This window comes from Plectropomus leopardus, chromosome 14 (genome assembly GCF_026936395.1).
Source record: "Plectropomus leopardus strain MGB_pleo_1.0 chromosome 14, ASM2693639v1, whole genome shotgun sequence".
Lineage (NCBI taxonomy): Eukaryota > Metazoa > Chordata > Actinopteri > Perciformes > Serranidae > Plectropomus > Plectropomus leopardus.
Genome location: NC_142189.1, coordinates 13,010,329 through 13,029,150, shown reverse-complemented (window position 1 = coordinate 13,029,150; position 18,822 = coordinate 13,010,329). Strand labels below are relative to the sequence as shown.

Here is an 18,822-nt window from a genome sequence, read left to right as displayed (position 1 = left end):
ACAGGAAACTGCAATATAGAAAGTGTGTGTCCTGTGGCATCAAGGCAGGTAGGCTGAGTGACGGATAATTGGGAGAGCTCTACTGCAGTGGGTTATATGACAGCCCTAAAGCAGACGGCAAAGCCAGCTGGTGTTCCTTCGGAAAAAAGTTAACTCGATAAAGTCAGAGCAGTTTATGTAGAGACACGCCTGTGCCGCAGACACACAGATGGATGTATGGATGTTCATCCCCACGGCTATGCATACAAAAGGAAATGGAAACAGATGCACATACACAAAGCCTTCCTTCAGTCAATTTTCAGGAGATTACAGTAAATGAATCACAGACTGCGGGCCACGTCGCACATGACAAACACATCTGGACCACTGATGAAATAAGCTTCGCACCTGTTGGGATTCCTTTGCCATTTGGTCAAAGGCGTAAATATTAGAATCTGTCCACAGATATATATCATGACTTCACAGTGTACAGCCACTGATATTGACTTTAACTAGGAGCTCTGCAGCCATTAGCAAAGCAAAGTTCATAATTATCTGAATTCTGTACCTTTAATGTACCAACAGAATTACAGCGATACTACTGAGTACCAATTCATGTTAACGTACCTAGGAGTTCACCTGGATGAGACTGCCAGGTTAAGACAAGGAATGGAAACATTGAGGAGCGCTCCTGTAGCCGGAGAGCGAACACCAGAACTCAGCTTCCCAGCTTCAGGGCGCTTTGAGGCAGGGACAATGGTACTTTGTGGCGCCACAGGGTTCAGACAGAAGCTCGAAGTACCACAAAGCACCACTGAGCACCCCAAAGCCAGGAAGCCGCGCCTGGGACTCCATGGCCGGATTCCCAGCGTCCAGCCACCTCACAGTGAAGATAAAAGAGCTCCACGGAGCTGGCTCATTCACAACTTTGTGTTTCTTAGGACAGTGAAAGAATTGGCCACCTTACCCTGCCTCTAAATGGCTCATGCTGACTTTCTTACCCCAAATCAAAGCAATCTTACACCTCTTGCCCATACCTAACTACCCCAACCAACGAAGCAGACAGAATAGATGCTGACTGCCGTTTTTTCAAAAATGACATTTTTGTCAATACAGAATCAGTAAAGTACAGAAAGACGGTACCATTGGGTCCCGAATTCGAGGAAGCGCTTATGGTAGCGGTCCAAATGTGAACGGTACCCAAACCTAGATTACAAAGGCTAATACACATTCCTGTTCTGTCTCTATTAGGGAAAAAAAAACACTTTCTTGGGAGGCTTTAGGTCTTCACTAGAAAGGATAAGACCTTTTCACCTTCAGACAGATTCCTCTTAATCCTCTTCTCCTCGGGAAGAGCCCAGGGAGTAATACTACCATCATCCTCCATATAAGCCCCCACACTCAAAACCCCTCTGCACCATGCACACAGAGAACATCTCCCTTCATTTGTCTGCACACAATTTTCCTTTCTGTGGTGCCTTTCTTCTCCATTCTCAGAGATCAACGGTGGGCTGCAGCGTGGGCTCCCCCAGTGGAGAATGTAATTACAGTAAAAGGCAGGGTGGAGACATTGTGGAGAGCTTATGAAAGGAGCTCCAGCATCAGGAGCTGAATGGAAGATGTGTAGGAGTAGATTATGGTATGCTGTGCCATCGCTGTGAGTTTTAGAGTCTCTTAAAGTGGGAGCTGATAAGCTGCCACTGTTATCAGTACGGATAACAGCAGTTCTTTTATGTTACTTAGGAGGTTTACTGGTATTATTACAGTCATTTCAATGGTGCTGGAGTTAAAAAAAATGTGTTATGACTGATAAATCTAAAAGAGATATGACTTAGAGATATGACTGTCAACTTACATTGTTGATTAAAAATGAGCTGCTGTATGAGGCCAGTCCTACATCCCTGACACGCCTCTCCCAACAATGCAGAAGGAATTTTGTTATTATACCCCATGATATCATGTCAAGCCAGGATTTCTTTAACAATGCAGACTGAACAAAAGTTGTTATCAGGCAACAAAATATTCCAGAAACTACAAACTTTGAGCAAAGAGAAACATACCAAGGAAGGGGAGAAATCAGTCAGTCAACCCCTCCTTCTCCATTTTTGCTGTAAACTGGAGATTACAGGCTACGCTGCTGTGGCGCTGAAGAAAATAAGATGATGGTTATCAACAGGAGCATGTTAGATTAGCCTGCTGACAGCCAAGTCACACTTAAGAATTTGGGACTGATTAGAATAAAAACAAACACACCTACACACCTACATGCTAGAGCGCCTTTAATGTTTTAACTCAGGCAGCATACATGATCATATTATCACTGTGCTCGGATGATGCTTTGGGGTATAATATGAGTGGGTGTTTTAAGGGAGAGAGTGTCATACAATAATTTCTTTTAAGTACTAGCGAACAGCATATACTTATCTGCACTTCAACAAGTTCCATCAAAAATTCTCCTTATTAGCCTGAAATTACCAGAGGGCTTTAGGCTGCGGTTATTCATCCAAAAAAACACATGAAGCGTTCTGTCAAGGATTTCTGTGAGTGATCCCAACCCTACTCAGAGCTGCACCTACATATCCACAGCCTCTTCGCTCTGGAGTACTCAGTAATTACTGTTATTTCCAACCTGGGCCTTATTTTCCAAGTATATGCTTTTATGAGACGGGCAAATTAAAACATTTCATCACTTATTTTACCATAGAGTTATGCAAGTACTTCCAGTACACAGAGAGGAGATAAATGATTAGATTTTCAAAGTGCTCATTACAAGAACAAAGGTATGTCAATTCAAGCTGTAAACAGCAGGAAGTGCAAGGTTTTGATGTCGTGTAAATACCACATCTATTGCAAATCTGTCCATCCTGGAAGAAGAATCCCTCCTCAGATGCTCTTCCGAAGGTTTCTACAATTTTTTTTGCGGGGAGTTTTTCATTATCAATTGTAAGGGTCGAAGGACAGAGGGTTGCCGTATGTTGTAAAGCCCTGTGAGGCAAATTGTGATCTGTGATATTCAGGGTTCCCAAACATTTTCATGGCCAAAATCTCAAAAACTTTCTCAAGGACCCACTTTTCTTTTCTGGCCCTACTTGCCCAGCATTTTTCAAACATGACAGATTCAAAATCTATTCAAATATAACGTCAGCTAGTGTGCATGCATGAAGGGAGACAGAATGAGGGGAGAAAATGAAGAAACCCATGTGATGGTAAACAAAGCATAAGGTTGTCAGCAAAAGAAAGTTCATTTGTCGTTATGTTACATTATGTGGAATGTTATCCATGGAAAATTACTGTAACTATTTCATTACACACAACAAAATACCATGACATTTCCAAAACTTTAAAATCATTGTCAATGTGTCTTTGACTTTTCCAGGCCGTGAAAATGTGACTGAGATTTCATGACTTTTTCAGGTTGTCCATGACCGTGGGAACCCTGGATATTGGGCTTTATATGTTAAACAGAATTGAATTTAACATCAGATGGTATACCTCATCTGTAATTATTAATTACAGTCAACAGTACTGAAAGATAAGGAAACAATCTCATATACCAATTAATAGTTGAATTTAAATAAATAAATAAATAAACTGTCATGTCAAATATTGCTTTTGCAATGTGTTGAACATTAAGAATATTCTTTACCTCAATCAACAAAATTCTTTTTCCTGCTTTTAGAGGTTATCAAAAAGTAGAGAATGGGCAACCCTAAAACTAAGCAAAAAAGGTGTGTGAATATTAAAAAGTATAAAATTTATTTTCCTATTAGATTTGTAATTTTGTGATCAACTCCACCCAAACCGCAAATGGTTTCATAATATGATTGTTTCTGTGATAAACTCACATCTTTTCATTTATCTTCCCTTTTACAGAAGACTTCTGCACCCTGTGTGACAGCAGCACTCTCTGGAAGGGACTATGAAGATTTAAAGCAAATAGCTGACAGCTGAATACAATAAATCACCACGATGGCATGAAGGCCAAGGCTGGAGAAAAAAATCTTTTAACAAAGCAAAGCATTCTTCCTTAAAAGGGATTGAGCGGATTTTAAAGTGGGGTTGTATGAGGTACTTATCCATAGGCAGTGTAATACCGACAGTAGATGACATTCAGTCCCAAGTGCAGCGAAGCAGAAAGGGGTACAGCCACAGAACCTAAGCAAGGTATTTAATCCATCCTAAAAAAGGACCCAATAAAAAAAACAGCATCTGTTTAAGTGTATGCAATATTTAGATAATTTTTATCACTTTATCTTGTCATCAAACGACTCTCTCCAAACAGGAGCTGAAGCTGTTATCTATGCTCTCTTTAAAGACACCAGACTCCTTCGACAGAAACACTCATTTTACCTCACATAACAGTTGCTGGTCTATCGCTGCGTAGACTGTCGAAATGAACATTTGTGCAACATTTAATTCCCTCACGGTGTTCTAAAGTGTTCTTTAGATGCCACATCCACAAGAATGAGGAAAAACAAAGTCACAGTGACCTTTGACTTTTGAACAAAGTCTAATTAGTTCATTCCAAAGTCCAAGTGGATGTTTGCGCCAAATTTGAAGAAAATTAAGATATTGCGTTCACAAGAAAGGGACGGAGGCTGGACATTGGGGTGGGAATGGATTCAGGAAAGATATTGCCATATTCTTGTGTGGCAATATTGTATTGTTATTTTTTTTTTAATTATATTATTTATTTTTGCTACAAAAATATATTTTAAACTTTTGGTAGCCAATTAGAATAATATTATCAATTCTGTTTTCAGTCCACTTGATACACTTTGTTGCAAGAGAAATAACTGAAGTGAGACAGAAAACATTATCTTAATAGATAAAACCGACGTTGACATTTTCCCCTTAGGGACTTAATTTGTAGTTTGAAATAGGTAATAAATTGCAATATATTGCAATTTATGTTATCACAATACTAAGCATAAAATAATAGAAATTGCAATAATATTGTATCGCAACTTATACAGTAATAAAATAATATCGTATTGTGGGGCCTCTGGTGATTCCCACCCCTAGCAGATGTATGTATGGACAACGGACAACCCCAAAAGATAATGACTCCGGCCATGGCTACAACCAGCATGGAGGCATAAAAATCCAAACCATCCCTTTAATCCTTTCTTTTGATTGTCTTATTCAACAATAACAAAACCGAGAGAATGGCAACAAAATCTAACATGTACATGTTTTTTTATTTAAAGTTTAGTATATGCTCTGAGAATAAATGATATTTTGTAGGTGCCTGTTTCCTAAACACTGAAAACTAGAAAGGCATGTCTACAATAAATAAAGTCTTAAGGTAGCGACATTCCTATTTGACAACTTTAAACTGATTATGCATAAAATAATGATGTACAAGACATGGCTAATGTAATCAGAATCATGGGGGCCTAAAGACACAGCTATGGAGCTCCTGCTGGAAGATAAACCCCCACTGCCGCTTCATTAATGCAAATCTTGACATTATCCGCAGCAGCATAATGAAACTCTTGCAGAGGTTCAACCAGGAAGGCCATTTCCCTCCGGCACTCCTGACAGACACCTATTATTTCTCTACAGCCTTTCATACAATCATTTTTTTCCACATTTTTCCTGCATTTATTCCCTATACAGCTAATTTCTCTCTCTATTAATGGTCACTCCTAAACCTTTTATATGGGGCAGTTCTCTCTTTCTTTGCGTCCTTCTGAAATCATCTGTACATTTCACTCTTTTTCCAATATCACTCCCTCCCTGTAAAATACATACTGTTTATACGCCCTGCTGTATATATCTATTATTATATTATTGCCACCACAGGCATCCAGGACCTCGATTTGCTCAGCATCAGCAGTCACAAGCTATCATCATTTTCACCTACATAAAGTCAAATGCACTCAATCACTTAACAGTTAATGAAGAATGAGGGATCCAGTGTTGAGGTTTATGACAAATGATGCTATTATAAATTTTTCTTAAGCTGTTACTCCGTATCATTGTGTCGGTCCCTCCTGCTTGAACTACATTTAAGTCACTTTTTATATTTATGCATCTTACAGACACCCACATTTACTCTGGACTGAGATGGATGTGTAGCCTGAATTACTCCTTCAATGGTTAACATGGTTAACTACTCAGCAAAATAAGAGATCACTCAGACCCTGACATTCTTGCATGAAAGTGAGGCTTGACCTTGCTTGCTCAGTGAGCCTTTAGTTTAGTCATTGTCATGCTGGTTAAAAAGGCACTAAGAGCACCTATGGGGACAAAAAGGGAATATTCTGTACTGAATGTACCATAGAGCTATGCCAACACCTCCGGAGAAATAGCCACTAGGTATTCATGAACAGCCTATTCTCATTGGCTTTAATCAGCAGATAAATGTCAGCATCACACAATGCATTAAACAGCCACAGTTCCCATCATTATGATCTTGTCTAAGCTTAAATGTTAATTTGTGAAATGCTATAGAGAAAAGTACAGAACAGAATACTGAGGACACCATTAGGGAAGAAGCACTCCATCACTGTGTTGCCCTCATACATCAAACTGTGATCTACCTCTGCACAGTATTAGTCAGTGATGCTGCACACTGTCTGACAGTGAGGGGCAAGGACAGTGGACTTAACTCACATAACCTTAAACTTAAAATCCCTTTCAGCGTGTAGTCAACCCCCAGAGTGACAGCACAAACTAGGGATATTTTGACCTTGTGCTCACTGGGAGCATAAAGAGGCAAGCTCTGTGTGTATAAATGTGTGTGTAAATGTTAACTGCAGTATATTCCCAAAAATGACCACACAAAGGTCACTTTAGCCTGTGAGAGCCAAGAGCTGAGCCCTCAGATCAGAAAGCAGAAGGCAGGCTTCATTTTAATATTGTTTTAAAAGCCCATCTTAGCGGAATGACCCCATTTATTGTAGTCAGATTTTTTAAGTGTGTCTTCTATCTAGTACTGCTTTACTTTACTTTTTTAATTGATTTTCTTTAGACTTTGCCAACTGCAAGATAATACTGGCAAAGTGGCCGACGAGGGCAAATGCACTACAACATACCAATACATTTCCATTGGGAGAAATACGCTGCAGCTAAAGGAAGAATGCAAATTAAAAGACAAATTTAAAGAAAAAAAACCTAAACACATACAACACCTACATTGTGCTGCAAATGAATAAAAAAAAAGAGCTGCAGAAAGCCGAGACAAATAATAAATGGCAAATGCGCTGCAAATACAGAAACATTGCAAAGTCAAAAGCACACAACAAAATTCCAAAAACAAATGCAACAGAAAAATTGATTCATGTACAGTCAACACAACGGAAGCTCTCCAGGCCTCTGGGGCTGTTATAAAAATCATTTGCTCTTTCATAAAATAATACAAGACTTAAGCCAAATGAAAAAAAAAAAACCTTTTGTAGCACCTCTTTACTCCACTTATGTTCCTACTTCAAAAACAAACACTCTCTCATCTGGTCTCTCTCTCTCGGGTAAAAATTGAGCTGTTCCACTTAGCGTTCCCCCTAGAGGCCTGAAGAACACTCATTGTGTTGAGTGGATATGCAGCTTTTTTCTAATGCATCTGTTTTGGGGGTTTCTATGTTTTTGACTTTGCACTCTTTCGGTATTTGCAGCATTTTTGCTTTTAATATATATGCTTTGGCTTTGTGACACATTTTAATTTGCCTCATGTTTTCATTGTTGTTTTTTTTTTATTTTCAGATGTGTTTTTTAACTGGCATCAATTAACTTAAAACTTGTGGGGGATTCACTTGTTAACAACATTGAAACATTGTTTATCACCTTGATTTCTTGAAGGACTTAACATGTTTTAGAACGAGATAACTTTTTAAAGTAGTTTTGTATTCTTTACCACTGGCTTACCTCGTCTTAGTAGATGACCGTGGTGTGCAACAAATTCTTTCCTCTTTCTGTTCAAATAGACCTTGCAACGAAAAAAGACTGAATCTACATCCTGGTCTTCTGTGATGAGAAAATATCAGATATAGTCAGCTGTGATGTTCAAAATATGACATAATTTAAAATTAGTCAAGAGGGGTTACCAATTTTGGTTATTAAATCATGAGTTAAGTATTGAGGGTTCAGTTGTAAATTTCATGCAAAAAACTGTGAAACTGGTTACTGTTAAATTATTTATTCATCCATCCACTGAGTTTAAACCTGCCTAAGAGTAAAATTCACACGGAGTGTTTAGCAAAAAAAAACTGGGAAACAAGTTTGTCTAATGCTGAGGGTTTGAAAGCATCCACTTAGCTCTCAGATTTAACAATTCATTTAGAATCAAGTCATGAATACGTGCCAGTAAGATAGAAAAGCTCAGGTGGGACTTGGGGTGTAACAGAGTATAACAGTGTGGGCAGCAGCCCAAGTCTACAATGATAACAAGCCAATTAGCAAATTAACTGCTTTTATTTCTGAACCTATTACATGCCCCATCAAGGAATAAAAAAACAAGGCCTGTGCATCTACCCCATACCTCTCTGACAGAAGTCTAAAACTCTGCAGTATCAGCTCACCAAGAGTTTCACCTGCTTTTAAGAAGATATGTGAACAAGCAGTCAAAGATGTTAAAAAGGATACTTCCTGAATTTAATAGAAATTTAGGGTGGCATTTAAATGGAATTACATCACTATATCAACTCCTCCGTTAACTCTAATGAACTGAACACGTGTATTTATGGTTCTATGGCATATATGACATAATGGCACTCAGGATGCTATTGCCTGATGACTGAATATTAACCATATCATGGATGCAATGCACAGGTGAGCTTGCTGCTGTCTGCATTTTCAACTCACAATTGACAGGATCTTTTGTAGTAACATTATCAGCATGGACGCAAGATTAAGCTTAAGTTGAAAAAAAAACAAAGCTGTTGGCATCCAAAGACTGCTGATTACATTGTAATAATATCCCTAGCACACAAAAAGGGGGAACTGACAACTGATATCATGTTCATACATTCTGTACTCCCTATCTTGAGTGCCAAAACAAAATTCTCCAGTACTTTCGTATTTTCTGGAGGCTGCCATTCCAAGAGGTTTCTGTTGATAGAGTCTCCCACAGTTATGGTCCCACACCTGAGCAGCGTCATGATTTTTGTTTTGCACTGGTGTGAGACTTAAACTGGAGCAGACAGAGTTGGCAGCAGGCTGGCTTACTCTCTGTTCCTCCTGTCACAATGAGCATGGTGAACTGTCAGCTTTTTTAGTCTATTGCACACAGCATTCTCTACTCACTGAGAGTCAGGAGTTCATTATGAGATCATTGGCCAGATGGTCGTACAGCATGGTGTCAATGGCTCGATCAATACTGTAGCTGTTTCTACAAAACCACAGGGTTGGCTTTTTCAAAAAGAGAGTAATTTAAAGGAATACTTCACCCCCAAACAAACATTGTTATATCAGTTACCCACCCTGTATTAAACTGAATGTGTTCCTCGCATGCCTCCACTGTGAATGACGAATCCAAAAACAGAGAAAATTGTTGGCAAATTGAAGTCATAGGCAACCATGTTCAACCACAAAACTGTATCAAACCATTTGTTTACAAACTATCACACAACTTGCGCACTATAATCCAAGATTCATTTATCCAGTTGTTTGCTCAGTACTTCCCCAAATAGACAGCCCTTTCTGATGAGGAACTGAACTAAAAATTAAACTTATCTATGCTCTTATTAAAGCCAGACTTGACTGACAAAAAACAGTAATTTTACCTAGCTTAACACGGGATCTACCACTGCCACCATCAGTAGTTTCTTTGCGTTACTGTCCAACTTTAGGGAATTCAAACTAACTCTTTAAAACACCAAAGTCACACAATAACTCAACAAAGTACAGATCAACGCAGCAATAGACCAGCAGCTCCCGTGTTCAGTAAGGTAAAATTACTGTTTTTTTCAAAGGGGTCTGGTTTTAAAGAAGGCAAAGTCTCACTTTACATTCAGTTACCCATCAGAAAGGGCTGTCTGTGTAGGAAATATTTAGTACTTTTATATGACTGGATAAAAAAAAATTGGATAACAAGTTGTGTTAGAGTTTGTGACTGGATGTTTTAATGGGGTTTTTTTTTGCAATTAAACTTGATCCCCTGTGACTTCTACTCATCAAGAATTCAGTTGTTAGACTCCTTGTTCACCAGAGGCATGCAGGAAAAAAAAACAAATGAAGTGTAACACTGTGTGACTAATTGATATACAAATGGTCATTTGGAGGATGAAGTATTCCTTCAAATAGGACATGCATTTTTATATGAGAAAATGTATTTGTATTAAAGACATTTATATGAGGTGCAGTGCCATGTTACCTATAATCATCCATGAGAACAATGCTATGCGGCATCTAAGTGTAATTTTCAGATCTACTGGAGGCGTGTGGTTGATATGCAACATTTGCACTCCATAATACATCCTACTCTAATGACCCCGGTGTTCAGTGCTCTCGGGGACACCACTACCTTCCTGCCTACACATACAGAGACTAGAGTATGCACGAGGGTCAGTTTAAGCGAGATAAATATGGACACGGTATTCAGAGTGGGATGGAGGTCAAGGCAACCTAACAGAATGTTGAAGAGAACGAGCAGCTTCATCATCAATGAGTAGATAGTGAGGTCCTACACGTACAGAGTAAGAAAAAAAAAAAGAAACAATGAGAATTTGACAGTAACTATAGCGTCTTTCAATTCATATTATAGCTCCGTGCAATGTAATGAAGGCTCAAAACTTTCCAAAGCTGCAGCATCACCCAAACTCCAAACTGTGTTGGCATTATTAATTCTGTGACTTAGCTCAAAGTAAGACTAGCATGTAAAGTTTAAAATCCAGCAAAGTAAACATGTTTCTATCAATTTTTAGTAATTGATTCTGGTATACTTGGGGCAGATGGACACGCAGCAAGAGGCAGGTTCAGGATGTGTCTCCATAAATAATCCCATGAATAATACAACATGTTGAATGGTGCTCAAAGATGAGGTTGGCTGTAAACAAATCAATATCTGACTAAACAGCTCAGGATGCTGAACTCCCCACTGGGTTTCACTTTAGGGGAAACCATCAAGCAGCACTAGAACCCTGAATCTCCTGTGCAACAAACACACAATCTGCAGCCAGGATAAAATCAATTATGTGGTTTTACATTTACATTTTACCTGTAAACATTTGGGAATTGGTTGTGCTTTGACTTGTTTGATAATTTCTTCATGTATTGGTTGGGCATGAAATGAATGTTATTTTCCCAGGGGGTTGTTAGCTTTCAATTGACTGTTACAGCTCTTCCTTTGATGATTAATGTTATTTTCAAGGATGAAAACCGACTGAAAACAATGAGTCTCACACACTTCAAGCACACAATGAAATGTGTCATCATCACATAAATTAGGGGAAATTATTATTTAGTGTTGTATCGAGTATTTCAATGTGCTTTAAACCAGTTGATCAATGTCACATGCTTTGAATTGCAGCTAATGCCTCTTGTTGGACATCCTTATAAACCTCTCTTGAGCAGAGCACTCAACAGATGCTGAGGAGGACGAGGACGAGGAATAAGCATGAATTTTCATTCATAGCAGGTGCTGCTTGTCATCATACATAATCAGATTCAAACTGGCTTACAGCACAGTGACAGCAGTGAGTGTGGCATAGCAGAGCCACTGTGTTCCAAACAGAAGTATTAACTTAAAGACAGTTAGCATTTATTTAACTGTCTTACCCCCCAGCAGCTTAGACTGACAGTTGATGAACTCTGGTTTCCGTGCTGAGCTGTAGCGCTGGCAGGTGTGGTGAAGAATCTGGATGAAGGTGCACTTCTCTCCTGCTGATCCAGCAACCCACTGGTCAAACGCATTCTCAAACATCAGGTCAAACTCTGGAGAGTCCTTGGAAGAAGTAAGACAGGGACATGAATGAGAGTTAGTGAAGTCATGTGTAGCCATGACAGTACATCACAGAAGATCTATACAATCAGCACAGTGTCAAGGGACACCTAAGATTAGTGTCACCAATTCAGTATCTCCCCTTCTGTTCCTGAATTATGGAGATGAACAATGACCAGAAAATTATTAAAAAGAAGAAAAAAAACAATTAACTTTATCATAGTAAAATATGCAATATGTGGATTGGATTATTATTGTACTAGAAACATCATCATCTGGCCATCTGTCTCATAACTGCATCGCAGTTTTCGGTGTCTGACCGGGATCATTTTTGTCCGGGGATTTAGAGTGACCATCCAATGTTTGCTGGGTCTGTATCGGCAATACTCATGTTAACCGCCCCAAAACTCTGGCTATACAATTAAATAAATAGCAGTCCTTGAAGATGACTGGGAATAACCTACTTTGTTTGGGTCAATCCCGTTGACCTGCCGCAGCTGGTCGATTGTCCACTGTGACCTTTTTACGAAGGCAGAAGATCCTTGGAACTGCTTCACCTTAGTGATGGATACGTGGGACGGTTTCTTATTTGTCACTGTGGAAACAAAAACAGTAAAACACACCAGGCAAGATTTAACACCAACATTAAATTCCAGAATATGAAGTCTCTGTGTAACTTGTAGCCCCAGTGTTTATGACATAGTGAGCAAAGTTTGGATTAGGATAAATGGACAGTTCAGGTCACAAGGTGAGGAATATTAGAGTCAAGCACAAGTGCACACTTCCTTCTGTGGGCGGCAGAAACAAAAGCATCCATTAACAATGGACATTTCACTTCTGAAGCCAACAGCAACAGAAATCATGATAACATTTCCTATGAGAAGACAGCCTAAGTATGAACAGAAAAACCCTGCCAAATTGAGCGCAATAATTATATATACAGTGTACTGTGCACTGAGGTCCTGTTGTTTTCCAGCTCAATAAAGAACATTTTTCCACACTACTTAGGAAATAACATAAAGACATAGTTATATTGTTCCTGTCAAAGCAGAAATTGCTGAGTGTTTACACTGAACTGGACACAACCCATTTCTCTTGAAGAATGTGATGTATTTCTTCCACTGGTGCAGTGGTGTAGTGACTAAATCTAAGGGGTATCAGAGTACACTGCAATCAAGCATGGAGATATTTTCTTTTAAACAAGTCACAAGAGAAAAATGGACATATTGATAACACAAATCAACAGTGGCATTACATGTGTTTCCATTACAATTATTAGGTATAAGATGGTACAACAATCACACTTAAGCAACATCCCCACAAACAGTAAGCAGATTGTCTATTTTTTTTTCTTAGACTGATGATTAGGTGGAATTGTTACTGAAAGTAACAACAATATAAGGCAGTCAATGCGGCTGAAAACATGGACTGGGGGTTGTTGCAAAGCAAAAACAGCAACATGTTAGAGCAGTACTGGAAGCATTATCCCTCACCAGAGGAAGCTATGGCAGTAGGTAAGGAGTACCAACACATCACAGGGTTTCTCACATATTCATTCAACAACATAATTCAATATTCAATAACATCTGCTACCACATATTGATTTTTTATTTTTGGAGCTGTACCATTCATTAGAAGCAATATTGGAATGTACATATATTGTCCGGTTATTTATTGCACCACACTGTCGGAGCACAGGGCGTACTATAGGAACAGACGGAGCACAAAAGCTAGGTGCTGTGGAAGTGAAACTCAAGAACGATTACGCTAGATCTTAAAGTTTGCTTTTACTTGCCTCTGCAGGCAATCGATTAGATCAGATCTGATTGGATCAACTGATTAAATATCCACCATGCAACTCAAACTCCGCAAACTGCTGCCACGCTGCATTCAAAGACCCGCAAAAACTTCTAAATTAAGAGAGGGAACACAGAGTAATATAAAATGGACAAAATTACACACACAAGAAAAAACAATCTTAAAGTTTACTTGCATATTCATTGAGGCATTTTCTGTCTACTTTGGTATATGACCTAATGAGTTTGTCCTACATGCTAATAAACTGCAATGTTTATGAGGTGCTAAGGTGTTTTTGAGTGCCTCTGTCTTTTCACTTCCTGTCCAATGACATCATCATTTTGTCCTTAGTCTGACCCCACTAACATTGCAGTACACTTCTCTTCCCATGGATATGTGTGACTCTTCCCATACAGAGATCAACACTACTGCGTGTTTAGAGATCATGGAAACTCCCAGTTCTGTGTGTGGCTGGATAGTGTAACCCTTTTGTAGTTCTCAGGGGCAACGTGTTCCTGTATCGCTTTTTTAACCCTAGCAGCTAACCCCTGCTTCCGCTCTCCCACATTTACCATTGTGTCATCTCAGAAAGAGTAAAGTGTTCGGGTCGCCATCACCGCCATTGCAAAAAACGCATCCCTGCTGGTTCTCATGTTACATTTTACCTTTGTTTCTGTGTTTGTTTTGTGTTTAGTTTTGCCACACCTTTCTCTGGAAATGATCTTGAAAACATAGGTAGGGCTGGATGTTACATCAGGTGATACATTCAGTGAGAGAATTCCCCTGAGAGGAGCAATGTTTGGATATGTTTTTTGTATCCATTTAGACAGCTGCTGTTAATACTTTAGGTGCTGGCCTGAGGTTGCAGGGTGGGACAGACAGACAGAGGCAGACAGATAAAATACAGGCCGACTGGCAGGCACTTCTTTCTAATCTTTTCTCTGACAATTTATTTTTATTCAACCAGACAGAGGAAACCATGACAAACAGATGAAGTGAGTGATCAGATCTGTCTCGGGTCACACAGAGGGCTAACAGAAGCTCCAGAAAACTGAAAATTTCATAAAGAAGACAGCTGGATGTAATGAACTGCTGTGTTGAAGGTTAGGAGTCTAGAAACGAAGGTCACCCAATTCACAGTGACAATAATTTGTCTCTGAGTTACATTCGTGTTAGATGATACACTACAACACAGAACCACTACTTTCCCCAGACTGATTAAGTAGAAATAAGGTTTTATTGCTCTCACTTGATAAGTGGAGGACTGGTAGCTAAGAGATAAAAGACTAGTACAGCATGAATTCAACTTGTCGAATCCACATTTATCTCCTTTCTTCCACCTTATCCTTCCAGAAAGGTCCAATACTGTATGAGACTGGAACTAGTGATTATTTTCATTTCTGATTAATGTGACAATATTTTTTTCACTATAAAGAATACTTTGCTGATTTTCAACCAGCATTTCATCATATCAATGTGGGCAGTGGTTTAAATGAACTGAATATAAAGACAAGGAAGTATTCATTTAATAATAAACAGCAAGGATGAAATAAAGTAAACCCCATGATTAATACCTAAATCAAGACTGTAATGTGACTCCAAATTAAAAAGCCAGATTAAAACTCAGACCAAACTTAGATCAAAGAGTAAAACTAGGTTGATGATCAAATATAAACCAAGTCTCTGTTTCTGCGTTGCCTATTTCTCACCGAAAATGTTTTCAGAAACATATTTAAGCTGACTGTAATTTGAGATGGTGTCAAAGCAGAAAAGCTTGCATTTTGTCACCCACAAGAGTGTTTACTTGTCCAGTGCAACACAGTGCATTCTGGTAGTTAGGAAACATAAATGCCATAGCCCTTTTCCTCTGTTTTCTTTAGTCATGTAGCACCAATTCAAAAAGTATTTGCATATTTCTACTTCACAGACAACCCAGTTTTGGAAAACACCATCTTTCCCACAGTGAAATAAGTCTTTAATTGAAACTGCCTAGTCAATTAAATGTCACAAAATAGTGATAACAGCCCATCGCAATTTCCCAGAGCCCAAGGTTACGTCCTCAAATTGCTTTTTTGTCTGATAAACAGTCAAAAAAGACATTCAATTTACATTTACAGACAAATGCAGGATGTCCTCAGATTTCAGAAGATACAATCAGTGAATGTTTGGCATTTTTGTGGAATAATTTTCTTATCTAGCAATAATTTCAGCTCAGTCCTATGTGAAAAGTGTAGCCTGCCTTCCAGTCAAGCTGCGCACAAGCTTCAATTCTGTTTGCTTATCACAAAATATACAATGACCCAAAGCAGAACAATCAGTCAGCGAAGGGAATTGGCATATCAGGAATCACACACTGGAAATACAGCAACAGTACTTTTACTGTAGCAAGCGCTCATGTCAGCAGTTGTAAATGTCTGTGCCCACGGCATACTGTAAAACAATAGATGAAAAAAAACAAAGCTGATTATGAATGAGTGTGACCCCCCGCTGAGCCTAACAGGCTTTGACTGACACATTCCTGCATTAGCATATTCACTGTCACATAACAAGCTTTGTAGTGAGCCTGCTTTCAAAACAATCACTCTCTCTCCAGGATCAGAATAACAGTTGCATAATACTGGAGAAATGGCATGAAACACAAAATGCATAAATGATCTGTTCCGCACATGGGGAGAAAAATCCACGGCATGTTCGGTCTCAATCTACTGTTTGGCTTTTCATTTTAAATAAAAAGTATGACATTACATTGAGACCTGACTGCTGAATGCATCAGTGGATTTGTGAAAGAGACCCGCCATCTCAAGGCCACGGAGCTAAATCGTCAACACATCAACACTGAGGTCTTAATCAAATTGCCAGACACCTTTGAGCCTCTCGAATCAATTTCATATTCAGCTGTTGACTCCCATCTTGTCTGAGTTGCTCCCCTGCATATTAAACAATTACTGAAAGTTAGAAGAGCTGGCTGTATTGAAACAGCAATCAAGGACAAGACTGTGAAAATTGTATGCTTTCAGTCCTTCTACTGAAATGAAAATTCAAGCTGCTCTCATGATAAATTCAAACAGATAGTGAGTGATACTGCGAACATGGAGAAAAAATTAATTTTGAGAAGTCATTCTGAGGCAAAATAATCACTGAGGCAAGCTGGGATAAAACCACTGATGACAAAAATCAAAGAAGGGAGTAGAATGTTTTTCCCATCATTAGACATGCTGACATTATGCCTAATTTTATCAATATACATATCAAGTGTCACAGTAAGTTACTAATTTAGATATTCACATTCACTGAATGCAATTTTTGTGGATGATTCCAGAATTAGCTTTGCTATGCTACACTTTTGAGTTACTTATCAGCTCCATGATTAATACAGATTGGGGCGATACACCCCTTTCTGCTAGTTATCTTAACACAGTAGCTTTCAAACCATGTGCAGCATGCTTGGAAATAAATAACATCTCTTGAGAATAAGTTGCAGTGGCTCTGACATTAGTCAGTGCTGCTGTTTGCGACGTGAACTATCATGCGGCACATGCATGTAAATTCGATCTGCACAGGATCAGCTATATCTGAGAACTAACCCATCAGTCATAACCAAACAAGCTGATCAGTGCATATCCAATTTAAGACTGTATCTTGTAATATTGTTTAGCTAGATTACTATTCAACCAGACACCAACCCAACCACCACTCCTCCATGTATCATTTTTACATGAATGTTCACAATGCTGATGAGCTCAGCATATTGAGACTGAGATTTACAGGCCAAAGTTCATGGAGCTTGAACTGCTTCACAGAGTGAAGAGACAAAGATACAAAAACCCCTTCCTACATATGGACTGAAGTACACTGAATGTGAAACTAATGTGACACACTTCCCTGACTTGTTTCACTTTTACAAAGCAAACACAACAATCGCAATCACACCCTCATCATAATGGTAATGCATAATAAACTTTATGAGAATGAGCAAACCTAACCTGGCTCCATAAAACATCTAGAGACAAGGAAAAGCCTGCAACCATTGACTGGCTGCCAAAGCCATTGTTTCCATGTGGGCTGTCAGAGGAAGGCCACGGATGGGGTTCCTGTCCTGCTCCTTTCTCATGCTCTGATGGTGACATGCTCTCACTTCCTCCAGTGGATCAGTCCCTTGTTGTATTTGGCTAAGCACGAGCGCTGCTGCTGAAAGAAAACTCATACTGTACGACTCTCAGACATCACAGAGGAAACCTTGGGATCAGCTCTCCCTAAAGGAAATATTATCACAGTTGTGGTTGTTAACAGAGAAATATGAGCACCAGCAAAAGCAGTAATGACATATATGATCATGTGAGAAGTGCGGGTTGTCGATTATGACTACATACAAGCATTTGTGGATATGTTTAATGGAGCATTATAGAAATAAATATAATCCAGTACGAGCAATACTATAGGAACAACGGTGGAATTCATGCAGAAACAGTTCATGCCAATGATTCAACAAGATCTAACAGAAAATGGAGAAAGACCACCCGTATGGGCAGGACATTAATATCTTCCTTTTCCTGATATAATACAACTTAATCCTCATGTCAACACTAAAGCTTATCAAAAATCGCCATCCAAAGCCAGAAATATGATAAACCTCAGCAGTTTGGTCCATTCGAGAGGAGATATGAAAATCCAAAACCATAGAATAACAAAAGATCACATCAGATATGGAGGATAGTGTGTAATTGTACAGTCAGTGAGGCACCATGTTGCCCTTGGAATGACTGTTTGTTCCAAGACGCGCCCACAGAGAAGAAATGACTAATTCAAAAAAATAATAAAAATGTGGAGAACTAGGGCTGGCACATATGCTGCGTCTTTGATCGGAAGTCAGACGATGAGTGCTTCTCTTGTGTCTACTCTGTGCCAGCTTTCAAGAGCGCACAGGCAGGTTGCGTCTGAGTTTGCTAAATGACCATAACCAGCACTGCATTAAAGCCTACAAACCAAAAATCCTAAGTGCATAACTGATCTTCTTCGAGGCGTTGTTTCCTACGTACTGGGCCTAAAATATTATTCATAAATGGAAAGCTCAGGGTAGCCCTGCACTGAAATGATGAACTCTTCTATGTTTATCATAGTGACTGACAAATTTTTATTGGTCCCTAAAACATAAAATTAATTTATTT

At 39.0% G+C, this 18,822-nt stretch overlaps 1 protein-coding gene across 3 annotated transcripts in view; it reads right to left on the bottom strand.

Moving 5' to 3' along the window:
• stxbp6 (syntaxin binding protein 6 (amisyn)) overlaps positions 1–18,822 on the bottom strand; it is an 83,553-nt gene that overhangs the window by 7,156 nt on the left and 57,575 nt on the right. For 2 of the 3 annotated variants that reach the window (XM_088087465.1, XM_042500463.2), the window contains 3 exons: positions 12,325–12,455; positions 11,698–11,863; positions 7,849–7,947 (listed from right to left, as the gene is read on the bottom strand). In XM_088087465.1, coding sequence (XP_087943591.1) covers positions 7,849–7,947; positions 11,698–11,863; positions 12,325–12,455 — 396 coding nt within the window. The remainder of the gene's footprint in view (positions 1–7,848; positions 7,948–11,697; positions 11,864–12,324; positions 12,456–18,822) is intronic. The other variant, XM_042500465.2, reaches the window with a different exon arrangement.